Source organism: Euprymna scolopes, chromosome 42 (assembly GCF_053919585.1).
Source record: "Euprymna scolopes isolate OS-2025 chromosome 42, ASM5391958v1, whole genome shotgun sequence".
Lineage (NCBI taxonomy): Eukaryota > Metazoa > Mollusca > Cephalopoda > Sepiida > Sepiolidae > Euprymna > Euprymna scolopes.
Genome location: NC_136523.1, coordinates 64,231,276 through 64,255,037, shown reverse-complemented (window position 1 = coordinate 64,255,037; position 23,762 = coordinate 64,231,276). Strand labels below are relative to the sequence as shown.

The window sequence follows — 23,762 nt, the reverse complement described above, 5'->3', positions numbered from 1 at the left end:
TCTTCTTTGATTGTAACTTTTGGTGTAATAACACCAAAAGTCTCAGAAAAAGAAAATGATTTTAATCATTTAAAATATTTCAAAACATTTTTTGGTTTTTTAATATTTTCAAATTAACCTAACAAAATATTTTCAAAGATGTGATCAAACTTCCATTTACAAATTATTTTAAGTTAGCAAAAGGAAAGGAGAAAAAGAGATCAAACGAACAGAAGTCTTACTGCATGTGTCTCAGGCGAGGTTGGGCAAAAGAGAGAGAGAAATCAAGATGACACCCATAGTTTTAAAAGATGTTCTCTGGTGGAAGTCACACAAAATCACACAAAAGACATGTATAAAAGGAGTTGACAAGTTAGTTCGGTTGTTGGCTTGCAAAGACAAATTCTTTTTTCTTTATTTCTTTAATTTTGTTGTCCTAAACCAGGAAAACTTCAAGCTATTTCGGTGATAGCTACCGGCCTGAACAACATGATAAAGCCGTTCAATGGTGAAGGCGATGCAGTGGCTTGGTTAAAGAAAGTGGACCTAGTGGCAAAGCTCCAAAAGATAGGCGATGTTGCCACAGTGATACCATTGTTCCTGGAGGGTGATATGCTAGCCCTATATTTGGAGCTGAGCTCCCCTGAACAGGAGGACACTGAGACAATCATAGCCAGATTGATCCAGGCATTTGCGAAAGGGCCGTTTGAGGCGTACAACAAATTAAAGGAGAAGAGGTGAACAGGAGAATCCGTCGATGTGTATGCAAATGAAGTCAAAATATAGGTAGAACTGGCAGGAATTCGGAGACAGGTAGCGAATCACGTAGCAAAGATGGCATTCATTACCGGGTTTCCAGAGGAGATTTCCAAGAGGCTGTAGCAGGTCCCAGGTATCGAGACTTTGGAGGTGAGTGATCTGCTCCCAACTGCAAGAATATTAGTGAGCACCCAACCCTCTAGGGCCGCAGGAACGGTGGCAACAGCATGGAAGGATGAGAGCAAAAGCCACCCGAGACTGCGAGGTGCATGTTTCGAATATGGGGACCTACATCTGCAGAGAGACTGCAGAAAGTTCTGGGAAAGGACTGTGTGCTACAGGTGTAGTCAGAGTGGTCACATGGCAGTTAACTGCAAGAGTCCGGGAAACTGTCAAAGGGGAGCCGAAGCGCCAGCAGCTGCCCCAACTTGGGAATAATGGCATGCTCGCAACAGATGCCCAAGTGTGAAATCGTGGTGGAAGGACAAGAAGCTTTGGCCCTGATGGATACTGGCTGTACCACTACCATGGTGCACACTAGCCTTGTTAGAGGATGGAAAGGGAAGGGCGAAGTAGTGGCATTCGATGGATCATGAGTGAAATGTCGAGGGAGGAGACTGTCACAATTGAAATCAAGGATCACCAGATGAGAGTCCATGCGGTTGTCACCGATCACCTTGGTGCCTGGTGTCCAAGCGATTGTCGGAATGGAAGTAATATGCCGACTTGGAAGTGTCACAGTCGGCAGCAATGGCGTGAGGTTCGGACCAGCTGGATGCACAATAACAGAGCAGATAAATGAAGGAATCAAACTTGGAGAAAAGAACTGGATATCAATCAGGGATCCGGATTTTAGAGCGGAATTCGATGGAAATCAGTGGACAGTGGAGTGGGCATCAAAGAATGAACCACTAAAGTTAACAAACAGGGTGGCATGTTACGATAACTCGCTCAAAGGAGGAGCAAGAAAGGATTTTGAACGATAAGTGGACAGATGGATCGAGGAGGGAATACTGTTGCCGTGGACAAATGATGTTGAATCGGGCATCTTGCCATTAATAGCCGTTCTGCGATCAACAAAAGGAAAGGTCAGACCAGTACTAGATTTCTGAGAATTGAACTGACACGTTGAGTATGGAGAGAACTTGAATGCCTACTAAATACTGTCCTTAAGTGTCTAAGGTCTCTCTGTACAGGGGTTTATCAGAACAATCTGGCATGAGGATACTTCTTCCATAGAAGTAAAGCCTGACCAAATATTCAAAATCACATAGGATTCGCTGCCCAAATAAGATTTCCTCACTATGGCTAACCCACATTATCTTTTCTGAGGAATGGTGCACCTTCTCCAAGTGATGTTACCTCAAGTAATAGCACGAAGCTGGATACTCCACCAGACTAGAATCCAGTAAGACCAAGAGACCAAAATGAAAGATATACTACAACATATAAAAATGGTTAATTGGGGAGAGGAAATTTATGTTCTCAATTTCTTTACTAACTCAGTGCTTGAGAGATAAAGAACTTAAATGGAACATTCGAATACCTATGTATCTCATATAGAGTTTAAGTGTTAGCCCCTGGTTGTGGGCCCCTTGATTTCTGAGAACTTCGACTGAAGTAAAATAAAACAAAAAGTCATTATTGAATTAAATACTGAGAATATATGTGTAGTATATTATGTGTATGTACATTTTCCATTAAAAAAGTGAGGGAAAAATTATCCTATTTTGGTGTTAGCACTAATCTTCTATTTATATAAATAAAACAGTACATGTGTGTGTGTGTGTGTGTGTAAATATCTAACAGGTAAACTCTTGAACTACTGGTCACATAACACTGAAATTCTCAAGAAATAATATTCATGCACCAAGGATGTTTTATAGTGAGTTATATCTTTGTTTACATACATGTATATTGCGTACAAACATCGGCGAATTTACTTGTAAAAATGTTCATTCTCACTAGTTAACATTTTTGTTTTTATATGCATGCGCAGATTCGCTTCATTCCTTCAAGTTGTTTAGAAAATAACATCAGGCTTAAACGCTAGATGTTTTGATTTCAATTCTAGCTGATGACACAAACTCATTTTTTTCATGTCTTTGTATTAATAAATTAAAAAATGAAATATGTCATTTTTACTTGCAATCTTAAATTTGTAAATACGAAAAAAAAAACTATTTTTTTATTATTCATTTATCGATTAGACAAATACTACTTTCAAATTAAAAATTCTAATGCCTCCGAATGTATTTTTCTTTATTTTTATAAAAATAAACATTCCAAACATTAATTCAACTATACAAAGACATACCTATATATCTTTATTATTGTTTGACTGATTAAATTGACAATTATTAATTTCAAATAAATATTCGTTTTTTTTTTTTTTGCAGTGTACACACTGTGTTACATTTAAGATAGTATTATAAAGTTAAATTAAATTTATATGTTATCTTTTTTCTAATTAAATTGTTAGGTGAAAGTGCAGAACAGTTAAAAAGCCTCCCTCCACGTGTACAGAATGACTTTCTTAACATTCTTTCACCATAATTTGTACACTGAACAAGTACCAAAGATTTTAACGTTCTGAATGCATGTTTTTTTCCCAGACTTTACATTACATTTACGAAATATATATATATACATATATACTTATATTCATTTATCGATTAGATAAACAAATGTTAATGACAAACAAAAAATGCAAATTTTTCCGAATGTGTGCATTTTTACTACTTTAAATTTTTCTGATAGAGTTTCTTACACAGGACATTATGACAACACAAAATACAGGTTTATTTCTCTGATAAAAATTTCCTTACAAATTTTCGCATGCGTGTTTATGGTTCTTTTTCGTTGTTGTTTTTAAAAAATTTTCCCCAAAACATTTACTGTATTCAAATAATTTTAAGACAATTATAACACAATATGGACGTTAATTTTCATACAAAATAGAATTTTTTGTAACTGATAAATTATAAATAATCATTAGATTTTGAGTAAAATTCCTTTCTTGATATTTTGCAGTTTTCATAACAAAGTTCAAAATTAATTGTAATGCAAGAATGAATGAAATCCATCATGACCGAAGACGAAAACAGTTCATACTTTTAAGGATATCTTGAACGACAAATGTCAAATTCTCAGTTGTTGCCTATCATGTTTAAAACGACACTTTGCTTACAGTAGAATAATTCATTTTCATGAATATCATTTTCATAACAAAAACAAAAACAAAAAAACATATTCACCATTATGAATTTATGTTTTGTTTAAACTATTTTATTATTACAACCTGGCAACGCTGGGTACTTCAACTAGTATTTATATAAAAACTAGCCTGAGTGCCCGGAATTGCCCAGGTGTTTGAAGGTGTGTGTTGATAAAAAAAAAAGGGGGGGGGTAGTAGGCAGGCAGGCAGGCTTGAACCCGTAACGTGAAGGCGGAAAAGAAAGTGAAAGAAAATCTGACGTCTTACCGCTACTCCATGACGAGACCGGAAGTTCATATTCATGACATCTAAGACATTTTCATTCTTTGTTATTTTTTTATTTTTGATGTGAAATTAACATTCAGATATTTTTCCCTTTGTTGTTTATGAAAGACTTGGAGACTACACATTGATTTTTCATGAATATCTAAATGTGATCAAAGTCACAGATATTGCCCAAATATTTCATGGCCACATTCCTTTCTTATTAATTTACATGGGTTTGATACATACCTTTAAATATTTGAAGAAATCCTAACGATTTCATTCCTTGTTGAAGATGGCAGAATCCAATGAAGACTATAAAATAACCAAATCCAAGAAAAAAATTGGAACGAAGAAACTCCCAATGGGGCTGATTTTCTAATAAAGCAACAAATCTAAAAGTAAAAATATTTTTTTAAATACAAATTGTTTTATGATAAAACAAAACAATTGCTATATTATTTGGATTAATCTCACTTCTATTCTCATCTTGGATGTCAATCGCATAACCTACAATCTCCAGATGTGTCTTATTAAACTCAGGAATTTGTATGGAATTTCAAACCATTTTCCTTCAGCCACGACTGTGTAGAAGTCTTAAGGAATTCATAGTTGTATTCTTGGTATTGCGCATATTAAGGATTGAACTTTCAACCTCCAGAAGATTGTCAATTAGAATTGATTATCACTTATATCTACTGTACCACCTGGTCATGGTTTACAAAAACAATTAAAGGGTTTCGTTCAAGAGCCAGTGCAGATGACAAAATGCACTTGAAGAAGGCTGTAGTTACTTTAGCCGAATCATTGTGAGAATAACATCCAAGATGCGAACAGGAGTCTGAATAATCCAAATTATCAATCTTCATCTAAAAAAATTGTTGTGATCAATTCAAGAGAAAGAATGGAACAAAATGCGTATGAACATTTAACAGTTTGTTAAATTTTTGTGGGTATGTCAGCTAAGATTACGGTGAATCATGTTCATAGGAAGATTTAAACATAAACAGGATGTATTATAGACTGGGGGAGGGGGACTTTTTAGTTTAGGATGGCAGAACACGGTTTTAGATTTTGTCAAAAATTTATTCTAATAAAGATTTTTTTCAATAATTGATTTTACTGTTTAAAGGAAACCCACTTGCCATTGAAATAAAAAGGAACAACACTAAAAATGCAATTCCAAACATCTTTGTCGCTCGGACTTGATTGTTTAAAAAAAAAAGCTAGAATAGGCCAGAAATAGATTATTTTACATTCAATTACTATGTTAAAATGATCCTCCACTTTAAAATGGTTGGACCCATAAAGGGAAACAAGTGTATCGATTCAGAATCTTTAAATGAACATTTATCCTATTCTCTTTTATCCTTTCATTTTTTGTTGTTTCATAACAAAAAAAAAATCTTTAAAAATCAATTGTTGAAATTTTTGTTGAAACAAATTATCTCCTTTCCTTTATCATACTAAAGTAAAAAAATAGGGCACTGAGAAGAGAGCGGACACAGGGGGAGTGGGGGGGGGCATCATAAGGGCTCAGGAAACAGAAATGTAGTAGAACTGAGGTCTGATGAGGGAAGCGAGATAAGAAAATCAATCAGTCAGGATGGAACAAGTGCAGTGACAAAACATATTTTAGATGTATTGAAATTAGTTTGAATGAAGCAATGCATTTATAATTCTGGTCTCCTTCCGTCTTATAAAAAGACAAGAGATCATAATTAAGAATGCATTTTTATACAGTAAATATGAACTTGGCTGAATCTTCCAAAAGACACTCATTGGTGAATTGAATGACCATCTTTTGTGGTTGAGTGCTGATTTTTTATTGCAGATCCATCCACTATCAGACAAGATCACTATGAGATGTGTGAACAGAGATATCAATTGGAGGGGGGATCAATATTCAGTTAAACGAAAGAGAACATTGATAGTTATGTTATTGTTATGGAGTTAAATGGTAATAAAACGAAGGAACACAGGATTTTTAGGAACGAACATGTATTCACATATTACAGGCAAAAGCAGATTGAGCAATACCATTCCTCAACTGTAGGGCATTTGCACACAACCTCCTTGACCATGTGCCAATCTCTGACTGCCGCGCACCGGTACTCAATACCGGAAGTGACGTCATGGGATAGTCCATTAATCCCATGGAGGGGTGTCTCCAACAGTTATGTAAAAAATTTTTAATCAAATTATGCTATATTGACATTGGCCAATGCAGAAAAGGCTAATCAAAAAATAAAAAGAATACATAGAAATGTCGGCAGAGCAGGAGACTTTGTTGGTATGGCCATATTGAAAGAATAGATGAGAATGCTTGGGCTACTAGATGTAGAGCAGTTGAGATAACAGGCTTAGTTGGCAGAAGGCCAAGGAAAATATTAGAGAAAGTGATAAATATGGATTTGAGAGGAAGAGGAATAAAGACCTGGCTAGAAATAGTTTAAAAGTTAATTTCTAAAAAACTATTTAACATATGTTGCCATGTAAAACAAATATTAAACTGATGATAAGGTGTACATTCAATTGTTTATTGATGATGAAATCATTATTTCAAATTTAGCATAAGAACCCAAAGAAATTACATTTTGTAATAACTTAAAATCTCTCTTGAATTAATCTAATCACAAGTGTAGACACATATTCATAGATATTGTCACAATGAACACACCATTTTCATAATTGTTGCTTTTCATGTTGCGGCAATCATGTTAAATCTAAGGTCAGCAGCAACTTAAATTTTTGCTGAAAGTTGGTGAAATACAATCTAATCATATCATTTTCAAAAAATGATAGACAAATACAACACATTGATGATCTCAACGTGGGAGAAATGAATATCAATTGTTCAACAGAAATAAAAATGTTGCAAAAAAGTACAAACCTGATAAAAAATAGTATTAAAAACACGGCTGTTGTTAATACAGTTATTCTATCACCAAGTTGTGTATTATGCAAATTCCTTTTTTGCAGAGAAAGGGAACAGATCTGAGGAAAAAAAACAAACAAATTTATTTTATTTTTTCATACATTTTCTGGGCAAAATATACCTACAAATAAATAAATCAGAGTATGTTTACGTTGTAATGAGATTTGTTGAGAACACATCAGTAAAATCACAGTCCAAATAGGTTAAAAAAAGGTTTCCCTAGACAAGCGATTCCAATGAATTTCAGCAATGAATGTTTCATAGACAGGTTCTGGTATCCATTTTATTCAAATTTATTGTATGGTTTCTGTTCATCTGATATAGCTGCAGTTGATATGGCATAATCCATTGACACACCAATTCTTGTTAGATTACTAAAGTTAAGCAATGTTGAGCATGGGCAGTACCAGACGGGTGACCATATTAGAATACCAGAGACTATATGTAGGAATGTATCTACACTTCTGTCAATTCCTGCATTCCACCTGGCCTCAAGCTGTCTTAATCCTGTTCTGTCGCTGGATCAGGCTAGTTGCACAAACCAGCTTTGGTTTAAATAAACTCTCAGCACATGTCATCCATCATCCCTAGAATGATCAAATGATCATTGTCATGCTGATGGACAAACCGTCAATAACTGCAGTTGCTGGCAAAATATATTGTTTCTTAATCAATAGAAAGAGAGTTTCATCTTTCCTGCTAATAGAAAACCCACCCTGTCTTTGGGATTGTAATCCCCAAAGATTTGGTGCGGTTCAATGATTTGGTTGTTATTGTACTTTTTGAAGTTGGAATATTCATTTTTACAGTTTACACTGCACTTATTTTGCAGGGTTAGTGATGAGATATTCAATACAGATGTCACCCAAAAAGTGTTTTCCATGACTCTGATCAAAAATTAAATGCTAGAGTTATGATGTAGTAAGTGGTAATAGGACCGCAGATATTTTAATGTGGAATATCTTGCATGAAAATAACCTGTTGAAAAAAAAAATCATCATTAGCAAATTTATGCAAACTTTAAATGTTGCATATAATTTCAGTAATTGGTTTGTGGTAATCACCAGTGTATATTAAGGAGATTTGCTTTTGCTATTACTCTTTGCCATAACCATTAAATGAATATTCAAAAAGGCAAAACATGGATCAAAATTCTGATCTAGATTTTGCAGACAATATTGTTGCACTAGCAGTGAATACTGCCAACTTACAAGTCATTGTCAACAATATCAAAGTTGAAGCAGGGAGCATTGGTCTCAATATCAGTGCCAAGAAGATTGAAAACATGCTCTCTAGGCGGATACACTAGCCAATCTACAAATGTCTTTATTAACAAAAATGAAATAGCTATAGTTGACAACTTCACCTATTTAGGAAACTCCATAAACAAAGGTAAAATAAATTACAAGTTGCGCTGCAGGATAAGAAAAGCCTGGATAGCATCTAATCAGCTTTGCAAGATCTGTAAAAACACAAAATCAACTCTCAGAACTAAATTAAGATTCTACAGCAACAACATTTTGTCTACACAGATATATGCAAGTGAAACTTTACATCTCAAAATCAGCAAAGAGAGGAAATTAGATGCATTTGATTCCAAAGGCCTTAAAAAGATTCTAGGGATCAAATGGAGCACTCAAATTACGAATCAGAAAATCAGAGACCGAATGAACTAACAGATTGTTTCATTAAATAATCTGCAAATGACATCTAGGCTGCCTTAGGCATGTTTTGAGATTGACGCCATAGAAAATTGCTAACCAAGTGTTTGAGTGAGAAAAGAGGGAGAAGATCAAAAATGACAGTCGAGAGATTTTGCAAGCAACAGGCAGAAGTTGGAGGAATGTTGTGGATCTGGCTACAAATCCAATGTGATAAATCCTAGATTACTTCACACATCACAGGATGCAGGAATTCCTAATTTTAACAAAGAAAGAAAACAACATCATTTGGGGGGGGGGGAGATGACTGCTCTTTATGATATGCAAGTTCACAGCATCTTAATTTCACATCATCAAGCGAAAATGTTTAGTTTTTGTATCACAAATGATGCAATTTCCCTACTTGAAAAATTTGATGACTTATTCAATTTTGAGGAAATGTATAGCAAAGCTCATGAGAATTTATAGTTTATTATATTTCAATTTGAAATTGTGGGTCCCTTTTGCCATAATTTACCTTATTTTTGCTATTGATAATTTCCATAAAACCTTTTTGCTTACACACAGCTTTGCATGGAGACACAGGGTGTTTGGAATAAACTTTACATGTTTTGGAAAGGAAAGAAAAAATGTCAGATTTGACCAATAATTGATATAGTCTCAAAATTACATCTCTTCGAAGATCTCTTGCTAAACAAAGCTCATTTGAATAAGCTGCACTGAGACCAATACTATGGCCTACAAGCAACACCTGAGTAGTCTTCATGTTTCCTTCAAGAGATGCTTGAACACAAGTTTGATCGTGGCAATTAGCTCAGCCTTGTTCATGCAGATGGTAAGGTTTATATTTTTCTCAACTGCATCCACACATAATACTCAACTGGGTTATAATCGGAAGAATTTGGCGGCCAGTTGAAGTTATGATAGTTTTTAGACAACCACTTCTGGGTTTTTCTGGTGGCATGAGATGGAGCTGAGTATTGTTCCCACATGTTTTGCCTTTCCTCTACAGCCACTCTCTAAACATCATGTATCTGTAGGTTAGCCACCTCCTGTTCTACACATATTTTTTTAAGACCATAGAATCCCTGATTTAACTGGATTTTTTAACTTGCTGAAGCGTTTGTTTGTTGTAAGGTGTTTCTCTTGTGCCTTGTCAGCAAATAGTTGGCTTTTGTAACGGAGTACTGAGCTGCAGCTATGGTTTCAATTTTTTTTAATTTAGCTAAATCATCACAATGCAAGTAGCTTTTTTTCAATTATCCATTTTTTCAATCATCCACGGTTTCCAGCTTTCAAACCCACGGTTGGTTCAGTATATTCAGCAAAAAAAAAAAAAAAAAAAAAAAAAAAAAAAAAAAAAAAAAAAAAAAAAACAAGCAAGCGCCAGTAATACCTGGGCAGTCTATGTCACAGGCTATGTGGTGGATGAAAGTCTTCAGGAAATATCTAATTTACAAGTGGTTTCCAGCCACATGTATATCTTGGTCAAGGGAAGATGACATATAGTGCTTAGCATTCTCAAATAGTCACTCAGCTGGTACTGGTCAGGATCCACATCACTTGAGAACTGGCATATCATATTCAGCATTTTTTTTAATCAATTTCAAGTTATTACTGACAATAGTGAGAAACGAATCTTCAGTTTTTGAAGTACAACAGACTCCCTCTTTCTAATCCTTGAGCTGGAGCTAACCAGATGTACTTGACCCAGCTCTTCGTATGACTTGAATCTCCATTTTACTGGGAATTGGTTTTAGAGCATATGGCAACATGATTTTTTCTTAACAAGTTATATGGTACGTTCATGCTCAAACTTTCATATGCTTATCTGTCAATTCAGATATATTCTCGATTGTGTTCGGAACTGTAACAGACCTTTGTTTTGATACAAAGATCTGTGAAATTTTTGTCTATTATGTCCCTTGTAGGTTTGCCTTTGACAAACCGTGTAAGAATAAATGCATATTTAAATGTAAATGCAGTCAACTTATTACTGGTGTCTTTTCTTGATTTACTTCTTACTATCATGTCTACCTAAATTATAGATGGTGGTGCTCATAACAGATAAGTTGTCCACCATGTGCATTGTCATGAAAAATATAAAATGGAATATCAAATATTCTAATTCTAGCAATAGTACACAGAAACACCTATCCATTACACTTTACTGCTATTAAATATTTCAAATGGTTTTGAAATGGAAGAATATAAAAACAAAAGTATTAACTTGGAACACCGTTGTAATGGAGTTAGATCCTATTAGCACCAAATCTTCTATTAATCACATTTTAGTCTGAGCAATGTTTGTTTTAATCACAAACATTTTTATGATGAAGACATGATCGATGGATAAATAATAAACTTACTAAAATCCAAGCAGGAAGTAGAATTAAGATTGAAAACAGTAACTGCCAAAGATTTGAGTCATTCCAAGAAATGTGGGATTCAGGCAGAAATTGGGGATAGAACTCCATCTGAAATAATTAATTATAGAATTAATATCATTTTGAGGAGATACAAATGTAAGGAATATATAGAATAGTCATCTTAAAAAGCGAAAAAAAAAAAAAAAAAAAAAATGAAAAAGTTTTAAAAGATTTTATGAAACAAGTTTAACAAACTTAAACTTTGCAAAAATGTACAACATATGTCATTTGAAAATATTGTACAGGGTTGTCTGAAAGTTTTGTTACTTCTACCACAAAGCAACAACATAACCTGGTAATATCAGAACTATGCCATCTAGAACTCTGGTTACTGCCAAAATCACACTTGTTAAAAAGTTTGGCACCACAGTATTAGGACCGCAGTCCGATTACCAAAGCTCTGGTGAAAATCGAGGAGGAATAGACATCAGGATCACCTTTGCATATGAAAAGTAAAGACATGTCTGCGCGAACAGTTGGCAGAGTTGGTGGAAATTTTCTGTTTCTATGTCTATCCTTGTAGCCATGTCACTAGTAAGGGTGCTGGAGGTAAACGTTTTGTCTGGGCTGACGTTATCCGCCTGATAGTCAGGGACCCGAACCTTGGATTAACCACTAAGGAGGCTGTCCTATCAGCAGGTGCAAAGTACTGGGGCTGCTGTATTGCCATTTGGTGAATGGAATCTGGACCATGCAGTAGCTTCTGGTGGGGCCTCTCGATGCCATACTAGTGGGTAATTGTTACGGCTTTACCTTATCATGTGGTACAAAAAAAAAAAAAAAAAAAAAATTCTTCGTTTCTTTTTCTCTCTTAGTTTCCCCTCTCTGTCCTGCTCTAAGTAAATCTGTCGACCTAGTCCACAAATTCCAAAATTTCATCATGACAAGTTTCAAGAAAAAATACTCGATTAAACCCGGTTCTCCAACTTCCAACGTAGACCCCTACTACCATGTCTCCTTCTCCAACATCAGGGGTCTACGTTCTAACCTTCCAGAGGTTGAAACCCAATTACAGGAGACTAAACCAGACCTTTTATTTTTAAGTGAAACTGGCATTGGACAGGCTATTTCCCTTGATGAGTTTGCAATTACAGGATACTCTAACTTAACTTCTAAATCTGACCCCCAAGATCGCCATGGGCATGGAATATGTGCCTATATTAAAGATAGCTTTCCATGTGGGAGGGACATCTCCAGGGAAGATCCTAACTTACCTTATATGTGCTTCCGGGTTGCTTTAGCTCACACTACTGCATTTATATTTACTCTCTATCGCCCCCACAACAGCGGAGTTACTATCTTTCAAAGCATATCTGAGAAAATTGACCAAGTCCTTTCTACTTATCCTTCAGCTAACATTCATGTATGTGGAGACTTCAATGTTCACAACGTCGAATGGTTGACCCACTCAAACAAGACCGATGATGAGGGGAGGTTCTGTCATGATTTCTCCATTGCCTATGACCTCACTCAGATTGTTCAGGAACCTACCCGTGTGCCCGATAATGACGGCCAGTATGCGAGCCTACTAGACCTTTTTCTCACAACTTGCCCTGAACTATGTTCAGTTTCTGTTCTGTCGCCTCTTGGATCTTCCGACCACTCTGTTGTATCAATTAAGATAAAAATGAAATGTAATAAGTCCCCAGACGTACCTCTTCATCGTACAGTATATCGATACACTAAGGCTGACTGGGATAGCTTCCGTACATTTATATCTGATCTACCTCTGCATTCCATGTTTAAAAAGGATGTGTCCTCTATAGTATTAGACCTAACTGAATGGTTAATTGTAGGTATTGACCATTTCATACCCTCTAAAAAGTTTCAGCAAAAACCTAACAGCCAGCCTTGGTTCTCTCCAGAATGTGCTGCTGCCATTGCGCACAGAAATCACTTTTTCCACTGCTTCAAACGTAATAGATGTATGGAAACTAAAGCCGTTTTCAGGACTGCCAGCAACCATTGTAAGAAAGTAATAAGGAACGCAAGAGAGTTGTATGCTCAATCTGTTAAGTCCAAAGTAGCTGAGCAGCGGCTTGGTTCCCACCAGTTTTGGCAAATAGCAAACAGAATTCTGAACAGAAGCGTGTGCTCCATCCCAACTATTATCAATGGATCTGAGGTAATCTCGTCAGCATCAGACAAAGCCAAACTCTTTGTCAAGAACTTTGCAGCTAATTCTACCCTTTGCGACCAAGACCGCCAACCCCCAATATTTCCTCTTGTATCAGAAAACACGCTATGTGATATACGTATATCTGTACGTGATGTTGCCAAGCTAATCAAAAACCTTGATTCCAGTAAAGCAACTGGCCCTGATGGTATTCCAATTATAGTACTCAAAAAACTTCAACCTGAACTAGCGCCCATACTTACAAAACTGTTTAAACGTTGTCTTAAGGAGAATAGTTTCCCATCTCCCTGGAAAATCTCATCAGTATGCCCTGTATTTAAGAATTCAGGTGATCGCTCATCCCCCTCTCAGTACAGGCCAATAAGTCTCCTGTGCGTCATGAGTAAGTTGCTAGAATCTGTATTAAATACAGAAGTAATCAAACATCTCAACAAAAATAACCTTCTTAGTGACACTCAATATGGTTTCCGTTCTGCTAGATCTACAGCAGATGTCCTTACAGTTATATCGCATAGGATTAGCAAATCTCTCGACGGTGGCAATCTTTCTAGGGCAATTGCTCTTGACATATCTAAAGCCTTTGATAGGGTATGGCATAAAGGTTTACTTCATAAGATCGCTAGCTATGGTATAGCTGGAAAAGTCTTCTCAATTATTAAATCATTTCTTTCTGATAGATTCATAAGAGTAGTAGTTGAGGGGCAAAAATCAGAAGCTCACAATATTAATGCCGGTGTCCCTCAGGGATCCATCCTGGGCCCAACTCTTTTCCTGATCTACATTAATGATCTTCCAAATCATATCCTTACATCATTTGTAGACATTTATGCTGACGACACTACCATTTATGGTACCACATCTAAGACAGTAAACGAGCAAGTTCTCTCCAATTCTCTCTCCTCTGATCTTGAGCACGTAGTACAATGGGGAAAGGAGTGGCTGGTTACTTTTAATGCATCTAAAACCAAGCTTCTCTCTTTACATCATCAACATTCTAATCCACATTTGTCATCAATTGAAATGAATGGCTCTCGTCTTCAGGAGGCCTCAAGTTTTGACAAGCTTCTGGGCTTGACCATTACTCCTGATCTTAAATGGAACACGTACATCAAATCTGTTGCCAAGGCCGCTGGAAAAATGGTGGGATCTTTCTATCGATCCAGTAGATATCTCACTGCTGATGCTATTCTCTATCTATATAAGAGCCAGGTACGTCCAAGGATGGAATACTGTTGCCACATCTGGGCAGGAGCTGCTAGAAAGAACTTGTCCTGCCTTGATAGAGTTCAAAATAGACTTCGTAGCCTCGTAGGAGATGTCCTTTTCTCCTCCTTGCAACCTCTATCTCACAGAAGAGATGTTGCGAGTTTGTCTCTGATGTATCGTTATTTTCATGGAAGGTGTTCAACTGAGCTTCAATCTATGGTCCCCCCTCGCCAAACTTTCACAAGAAACACTCGTCTAGCTGTAAACACTATCAATAATTTCCCCCACTCTTTATCTGTGCCTAAACCTAAACGTAGATTCCATGAACAAAGCTTCTTTCTTAGAACTGCACGCCTGTGGAATTGTCTTCCGTTTTCCTGCTTTCCGGCTGACTACAATATGGTTTTGTTCAAGTCTAAAGTAAATAAGTTCTTGATGAGCCGTTCCATATAAGTTATTAAATTTACCAAATTTTCATTACTAATGATTACTATATTGACCAACTTCTACTGTACACTCTTTAACCCTTATCCTTGAGTGGCCTCTGGGCCTTGATAATGTGGTGATGCCTTTGTAAAAAAAAAAAAAAAAAAAAAAAAAAATGGAACCGCAAATGAATGGCATGAAAATGGCAATGTTGCTTGATGTTTTTGGTGTTGGAGGTAAAAACTTGCAAGCCTGCGGTTTGATAGTGCAACCAACAAAGAAAACTCCATGCGCTCTCTGGCGAAGTTTAACTTGCCTAAACAGCAACAGTTAATCTATGAATATCTGACTTAACTTTAAGAAAAAAGTAAACAAATACTTCTCAGATTTTATTAATTGTAAACAGGCAGGAATTATTTTGATTTGAAAGTAAATTCTATGCAGAAATTAAATTTTGATTGGAAAAATATAGTCGCGATCCTTATAAAGAAGCCGAGAAAGACGCAAGGTGATGATAAAGTTCATACACGGGGTCGACAAAAACTTGTCGAAGGATAGTTTTCTAGTTCACATTTACACTGAATATCCATGCTTCAGGAATCTTTTTCACCAAACCATACACAACAACAGCAATTTCACAATTCAAATGTCACTGATCGGGTTCAATACACTCAAATGGTTTTTATGTTCGATTTCCCCACTACTGCATACTTCCATACATTAACTGACCACCTCAATGTTTGTTTTAACTGCCACTGCATTGGTCACATTACTTCTGTCTGTTAATCACCCAAAACGATACTTCAACTGTGGCGGCTTCACTGGTCCCAAAAAAATTTAACAGTTCAGGGTAAAATGGCTAAAGCACATATGCACACAAAAAAAAGGAAAACATAATGCAGACAGTGAGAGTTTTTTTTTTTTTCCAAGTTGCATCCCGGACGAGGGAATTTATTATTTATAGAATTTGGCATTATTAATGTTATGCATGTCTTGAGAAAATTCAATATCTAATCAACATAGTAGGTTGATTTTGAAATTGATTTAAACAATAACAACATTTTAATTTTTACTTAAAATCATTAAAAAAAACACATTTCATCCCTAAAGTCTCCTTCAAACCCCAAGTCCGTGTGGTAATAAGAAAATTAAAAAATAAATAAAAAAAACAAAGGAAAATATATATAATATATAAATAATATGGTTTAATTTGAGGAATCATTATTTAGTTACTTTTATTTGTTTTTGTAGTAATCATTACTATTATCGAAATTATTTTTGGTGCTTACACTTGTGTTACCGTGCTATTTTTTAAAATATTATTTTCAAGTTAAATTCAAGTTTTACGATATCTTTATTAAATTGTTAGGTGACAGTACAGAATAATTACAAAACACCCTCCCCACATTAAGAACGGCTTTCTAAATTATTATTTCAGCACGATAACATAAGTGCATAATTACTTATTTTTGAATGAAATACAGTTAGCAAATTAGTAAAAAAAAAAACTATTTTGTTTTACTTAACCTATTTGCGTTAAAAAAAGTTTTAAACAATTTACTTTACCGTAAATAATGAAATGATTCGCGTTCGCTGTTCAGCTATTACAAGACGTTTACACAACCGGATTATTTCACTCACATTCTCCATATTTATGCAAATTAAATCGCCTAAACTATCGACAGAAATACTAGTGTAGTTTACAAACCGTGCTATTGTTTTTAGACAGGATTTTCAAGTTAAATTAAATTCTTATGGTATCTTTTGTTAACTAAATTGTTAAGTGAAAGTAAGTACAGAATAGTTACAAAGCTCTCCCTCCCCATGTTAAGAATGGTTTTCTAAATAATATTATTTCAGCACAGTTTACACTGCACAAGTACTACCGTAGGGAAGTTAATAAAAAACTATTCCTGCAAATAGGCCACAAAGGACTCGTTGCGTTATATATTTCTTTTTAATACTTCATAAAATATAAAAAACAATTTTTTTTAACGTAAATAGATCACATAGGAGTAGGTTAAACGAAAAATTGTTTTTGACATTAAAAAAAAAATATTTGTCGGTAATTTTTTTTTTTTAATGTTTATGTTGTCGATGTTTGTTTTAACTGCCAAATGCAAACGCACTGGCGCACTGGCCACATTGCAGGAAGAAACTTTAGAAACAATCTGGCTAGCTTTTTACATAAAATATCTTTTTATGCTCCAAGTGTAAATCATTTTATAACATAATTAAAACAATGTTCAAGGTGCGAATTAATTTCGACAATACAACGAGATTAAAGTTTGTTTTGAAAATAACATTCACGCATTGTCCGCGTTGTCAGATAACACTGTTGTCTAGCGTTTTGATTTACTTAATTTTTCCACGTTGTATTTTATATTCAGCAAAAGTGCCATTCACTGTGAAAATTCAATTTACCTTTGAGAAATCAATTAAAAGTGTGTCTCCGCAGCAACCCTGAAAATCTCGCGGTTTGGAATTTGATAAAACGTAAGTATTATTATTCTGAAAGATGTCAACATGAGCAGCCATATTTAAAGTCAGTTTGTCGTGTCAACGAGAACTGTCGAACGAACGAACGAAACGTCAAAACATATATTTTTTTTTAATTAATTATTCATTATTTTAAATCTATAGATTAGGTATCAAATAATTAACAGTATATAAAAGAAAAAAACAATATCTACTTACATAAAAATGATCCACGGTAAGGTCCGAAGTTATAGAAACCTTCATCGTTAATTCTCGGCAATGTCCGCTGAGTTTCAAAGCAGACGATGTTTAATGAATCACCGTTTAAATTTTTCTTTGTATTATTACAGAAAAATATGGCTACATATTTTATTTTTCTTTCAATTGGTACTTATATATACCATGCTCCTTTTTATATATAGATAGGATTTTCAAATTAAATTAAATTTTTACGGTATCTTTTGTTAATTAAATTGTTAGGTGAAAGCACAGAATAGTTACAAAACACCCATGTTAAGAATGAGTTTCTAAATAATATCGCTATTATTTCAGTAGGGTTTGTATTCTGCACGATCACCTATCTATCTATCTATCTATCTATCTATCTATCTATCTATCTATCTATTAGGTTTGGTGCAAAAATAATGTATTTTTTTATCATATATATATATATATATATATATATATATATATATATATATATATATGGCAAAAATGGTAATTAGTAAAACCTGAAGAAAGTGCTCAATACTATTACAGAGCAAATATGCGTTTTATTTTAATACCGTTTTATCTGTTCAGGGTTGTCGGACCATATTTACGATCCAGCAGTCTTGTCAGACCTTACAGAAATGGCCATTATTATTTGGAAGAACGATTTTAAAAGCTAGGCATGAGTGAAGATATAGTGATATAGGGAGGGGGAGAGGGGGAGATAAAAAGGACGGGTAAGGGGAGGAGGTGGGGGGGAGAAATTTCAATTTTGGGTTTTAAAACTTGGCTGTTTTTATTAAGATTGTTTAGCTATATACTGGAATATATGAATTGATGGAACGGAGAGAGGGAGAGAGAAAGGGTTAGTTATATCTTCACCCACGCCTAGCTGAATTTACTAATCCCCTACACACACACTACAATCTAATGTATTTTAAACTTCAAAACTTAATTATTGTCGATCTCCGCCCCCCCCTTATTTTCTCTTCCCTTCTTTCTTTTTTCCCCCTTTTTCTTTTTTCTGTCTCGTATTTCTTTTAAAACCGTTCTTCCTAATAATAATAGCCATTTCTGTAAGGTTTGATGAGGCTGCTGGATCGTAAATATGGTCTGGCAACTGAAACATATGTAACTGAACAGATAAAACGGTAATAAAAAATAAAACGTATATATATATATATATATATATATATATATATATATATATATGTATATATAGTAATTTATAAAATATATATGGCGATTAAGCTACACTGAATATTCCGCGTTTCATCCACTCTAGGATTCTTCAGGCTTATGCGCATAAGCCTGAAGAATCCTACAGTGGATGAGACGCAGAATATTCAGTGTAGCTTAATCGCCATATATATTTTATAAATTACTAACTAGCTCTACCTACGTATTAAGCATTTTTTAAGTAAATACTTAAAGTTTACGCATAAATTTATACTTTCGTATATTAATTTTATGTGAGTAAATGAAATAATTTATATATATATATATATATATATATATATATATATATATATATATGTCAAAAAACAACATTATATTTGCATCAACCTAATATTTATCTATCTATTCCATATACGATTATACCTATTTATAGTATGCTACAAAAACTAATATTTACCTCCCATCCATCGCAGTTAGATGGTCAGAGTGTGGAAAATGCAAAATCAAATGAAAACTGTGGATCTTATCTTATCTCCATGCAGAATGGATGACGTCACAAAGTGATGACGTCAGAAAAAGATAAGACACCAAGCAATTTCTTTACAACTGCAGTAGTTACATAAGCTAGCTATTGTTTATATGTACGCATATTATCTTGCATTATGGTGAGTTGAAGTCCAGTTAGTGTACTGTTACATAGGTGATTAGCGTACCATTGACATGTGTGTTCAAAATCTACTGATTTCCGCCCATCTTGTTGACAGGAAGATACAAATCAGTTCTCATGTAGACTTCATGTTGACGAGACATTCCTTCTGTACTGTTCTCGTCTTGCATCAGAAGTGTGCATGCAAGAGGGAACTCCAGGATATCGCATTCTGTTTGTGACAAAAACCAGCCAAACTCACAACTCTTTTTATATTCCAGTATGTCCTTGAATAAAGTTGATTCATATTTTACTGGCAATGCTTGGCATTTTTTTATAGAATATACTGATTCTTTTTTTATTCATCAATATTGTACTGCTTCTTATTTTATTTTTCTAAGACACACACATTAAAATTTATAAATTCAAGAATGAAGGCAGTTGAAATAGGATTGTTAATCAAGGTAACTGAGACAAAAGATCAGATAGAGAGGTTGATATATTTAGAGTTAGTTTAAAGATAGTTTAGGAATAGCAGTGAATTTTATGCAAGTTAGGAACGGTTTACAAACTGTCTTGAGTTTGTGACAGTTTATGACAGTTTGCAAAAGTTTAAAGAGGCTGTCTTGAATCTTGAATTTGTTACTGTTGAGAACGGTTTCCAGTTTGAGACAGTTAAACGAAGGCTGTGACTCAGAGCAGATGGGGAGATGAATTGATCAACCGACTAAAATGAACATGACCTCGATAAAAGGTCGACAGTGTCACACACACACACACACACACACACACACACACACACACACACACACACACACACACACACACACACACACAATCTGAGTCCAACTAATAACTACAGAATGTGTTGGAGTTTGTGTTTTCTGCGTTTTCTTTTGTGTTGTTTTTTTATACCTGTGAACCTGTGCTCACCTCCTCGGCAGTCACCAATGTGCGAGAGACGATGAGACAGTCAGAGTAGAAGATGAAAGAAAAGAAGAACACAGAAACAATGTTGGAGTTGGCTGGGGAGTACATGGTTACATGTTAATTGCTCACTGTATTTCTATCCAGGTTTTAGCCAATTGAACCCAGTATCAATCATGATATGAGATATTACATGTTACTATAAAAGAAAATAAATCTGTCAGCTAACTGCTGTGTATATATATATATATATATATATATATATATATATATATATATATAAAGCTGAACGTCTGTGTGTGTGTGTCTGGTCATGAATAGGCTCCTATATGGCTGACTATTATAGAAAACTGATCACATATAATGAAAGAAGATATATCGAGACACAGGAATGGGTATGTTTGATCTGGCATAATGATGATTCATTAAAATTGTGGGGTCTGTGTACACGCCTGGTCCACAAAGTACGGAAATAAAAAATTTAAAAATTAAAAACAAAAACGTTTACAAGTGTTTTTGATATAAATGTACATAATAATACTTTGATAAGTATGTTTTAACTTAAATAGGGATGGTATAATAAAATTGTGAGGTCTGTGTTCACGCCTGGCCTCCATAGAATGGAAATAGGCACAAACTTTAATAAAGACTTTTCATATCTACCTGCGTAAGTATACTTTGATAATTATGTTTCAGTTTGAAGAAATATGGTATAATAAAATTATGGGGTGTTCGTTCGCACCTGACCTCCATAGAATGGAAATATGTCACAAAGTTTAACAAGGTTTTTTAATATAGATCCACAGAATATTGTGATAAGTGTTTCAGTGTGAACAGGTATGGTATAATAAATTATGAGGTTTATCTATTTTATTTTTACTTTCATCATATTTTGCTTTGGTTTTGATGCCCCCAAATTCGAAGCTATCTCTTTACAACCCTTCCTTTTCATAACCTATCATATCATACTTTCATAAATCAGAGTCCATTTTCTGTAGGCTGTTTTTTAACCCAGTCAACGACAGGTATTTTTTCTAGTATATATATATATATATATATATATATATATATATATATATATATATATATATATATATATATATATATATACATACACAGTAGCGTCCAAAATTAAGGGCAACATTTTAAAACTTAATATTTGTTAGAAATAACAACTGTGAAAAGCTGAAATTTTGACAACTGGTAGTTGTTATCATCCATAATAACCTACTAAAATTTTTAATCATTTGCAAGGATAGAAAAAGAATTATAACAATTATTTATTTTCAAAATAGGAAAGTCCAAAAGTAAGGGACAAAATTGAGAAAAACAATGTAAACAGTATGCTGCATTCAAAGTTTTTGATTTCCTCTAAAGAATAAGTCTTACTTAGTCATTTGTAAACGTTGCATCAGCCGGCACCATAGCAAAACGCCAAAAAACTTGATTACTCTGTGAGACAAGCTATTGTGAAGCTACACAAGGAAAAGCACACTATTACAGAGATTTCAGAGAAAGTGAAATGTTCCAAGAGTGTTGTAGGCAGGGTTGTTAAATCCTACAATGATATTGGCAAAATAGTTAGTGCTTTTAAAACCAGCAAACCCCGTAAAACTTTGGCAAGAGAAGATTGAATAATGCAGCATATGTTATTAAAGGACCGTTTTAAGTCTTGCACAGAAATTAAAAGGGTTATGAATAGTACCTCATGTGTTAATGTGTCAAGACAGACTGTTTCTAGACGACTACAAGAAATAGGGTTGTTTAAAAAACTGTATCACCAAGAATACCAAATTCAAATCGCAACGGATAAATTACATCATCCTTTACAAATGAGGCCAAGCAAGCAACAATGGATGAATATTTTTTTTTTTTGCTCACAAACTTTTACCCTCCTGATATACTTTCATTCGTGGTGTTTCTTCATAAAATATGTTGACAATAACAATTTCCTCAGTTGCGGAGGATTTCTTCAACCATGAAAGACTTCCAGTAAATAAACTTACAATTACACAAATATCCTTATTTCACTTGGATTATCATTCTGAACTTTCATCTTATAAAAATACATATTTCTTTGTGTTATTAATGGACTTTAATCTTTTTAATTTCATGCTCATAGGGAGATTGTGAACATGCACAAACGACTATAATTTGCACATCTCCCATACACAAAAATAAACTTTTTTTGGTTAAATAAAAATGATTATTTTAAGTTTTAGAATTTGTTCCCAAGTTGTTGCTATCTATTGATACCTTTTTTGTTTTTCTTGTTAGGGAAAAGAGTTTCAACCTTATGCTTCTGTCACTGGCATAGATTTGGAGGCCAGTCATTATCCTTTCACCCTACACGTTATATTTCCAAAAACTATTTGTTCATAAACTATAACGGTTATAGTCAGTTAGCATCTTCCCTAGTTTTCTGTGCAGCACTACCGGAACCGGTGATGAAGCAAACAGTAATTTTGCCTTTTTTTTTTTTCTTTTTATTATTCACTATTTGTATTTTGAAACGATTTATTGAAATAAAATATAAAACATAAATAGAAAAGGATACAATAAAAATTAACAAAATTATACAAATGAAAATAACACAGTCTTTATTTTGCACATGGGCAACGTCACTTCCCCTTTCAAAGGAAATCCACACATGCGCAAAAGACCACCGGAAACAACTATAAAAGCAAGAGACAAGCTGTTTCCTGCCTTTTTCCAACTCGCCTTCCGAGCTAAGTGGTCGGCAGACCAGCCATTTCCCTTGCAGCGCGCCCGCACGCCTCACGCCACCTGCTACTATGTGGGGCAAAAGCTAACAGACAGTACGTACACTTTATACGCTTTCTCTCTCCATGAACTGGATTGACTTTCTCACTCTTTTTTCCCCCTTTTGCTTTGGTCCATCAACCAGACAACTCTTCTACAACTTGTACCTGAGAACACCTCCGCGTAGCTGACTGCTAACATGGCGCGCAGCTTAACTGATGTCAACCCTTTCTCTTTCTACATGCCGGACTGCCATTTCTCGTTTCTCTACTCCATTTTCTTTTCTTGCCACATGCGAACAAACGTTGGTGACCCGAACGTGAGATGAACACGCATTTCCTTTTCTTTCTATACCACCAGTCCCGCAACAAACGATGGTGACACCCGTGCGGACATAAAACACGTGTTACACCTAAAACATTCATTCTTCAACAGAAAATAAACGACACGTTTATTTTATCCAGCAATTGAGTTTTTGTTTCCTTCATTCCATTCGTTTCATTATTTTCTTTTGTAGCGAGTTAGGATATTTATATCCTGGTC

The 23,762-nt window shown here is 34.7% G+C and overlaps 1 protein-coding gene across 3 annotated transcripts in view; it reads right to left on the bottom strand.

Moving 5' to 3' along the window:
• LOC145267110 (uncharacterized) overlaps positions 1–23,762 on the bottom strand; it is a 42,476-nt gene that overhangs the window by 16,201 nt on the left and 2,513 nt on the right. The window contains exons 1-4 of one of the 3 annotated variants that reach the window (XM_080123132.1): positions 17,441–17,607; positions 11,188–11,295; positions 7,113–7,216; positions 4,469–4,614 (exon numbers count right to left, since the gene is read on the bottom strand). In XM_080123132.1, coding sequence (XP_079979258.1) covers positions 4,469–4,614; positions 7,113–7,216; positions 11,188–11,295; positions 17,441–17,554 — 472 coding nt within the window. In that variant the 5' untranslated portion in view covers positions 17,555–17,607. Of the gene's footprint in view, positions 1–4,468; positions 4,615–7,112; positions 7,217–11,187; positions 11,296–17,440; positions 17,608–23,762 lie in introns of those variants that run through there. The other 2 variants (XM_080123134.1, XM_080123133.1) reach the window with 2 other exon arrangements.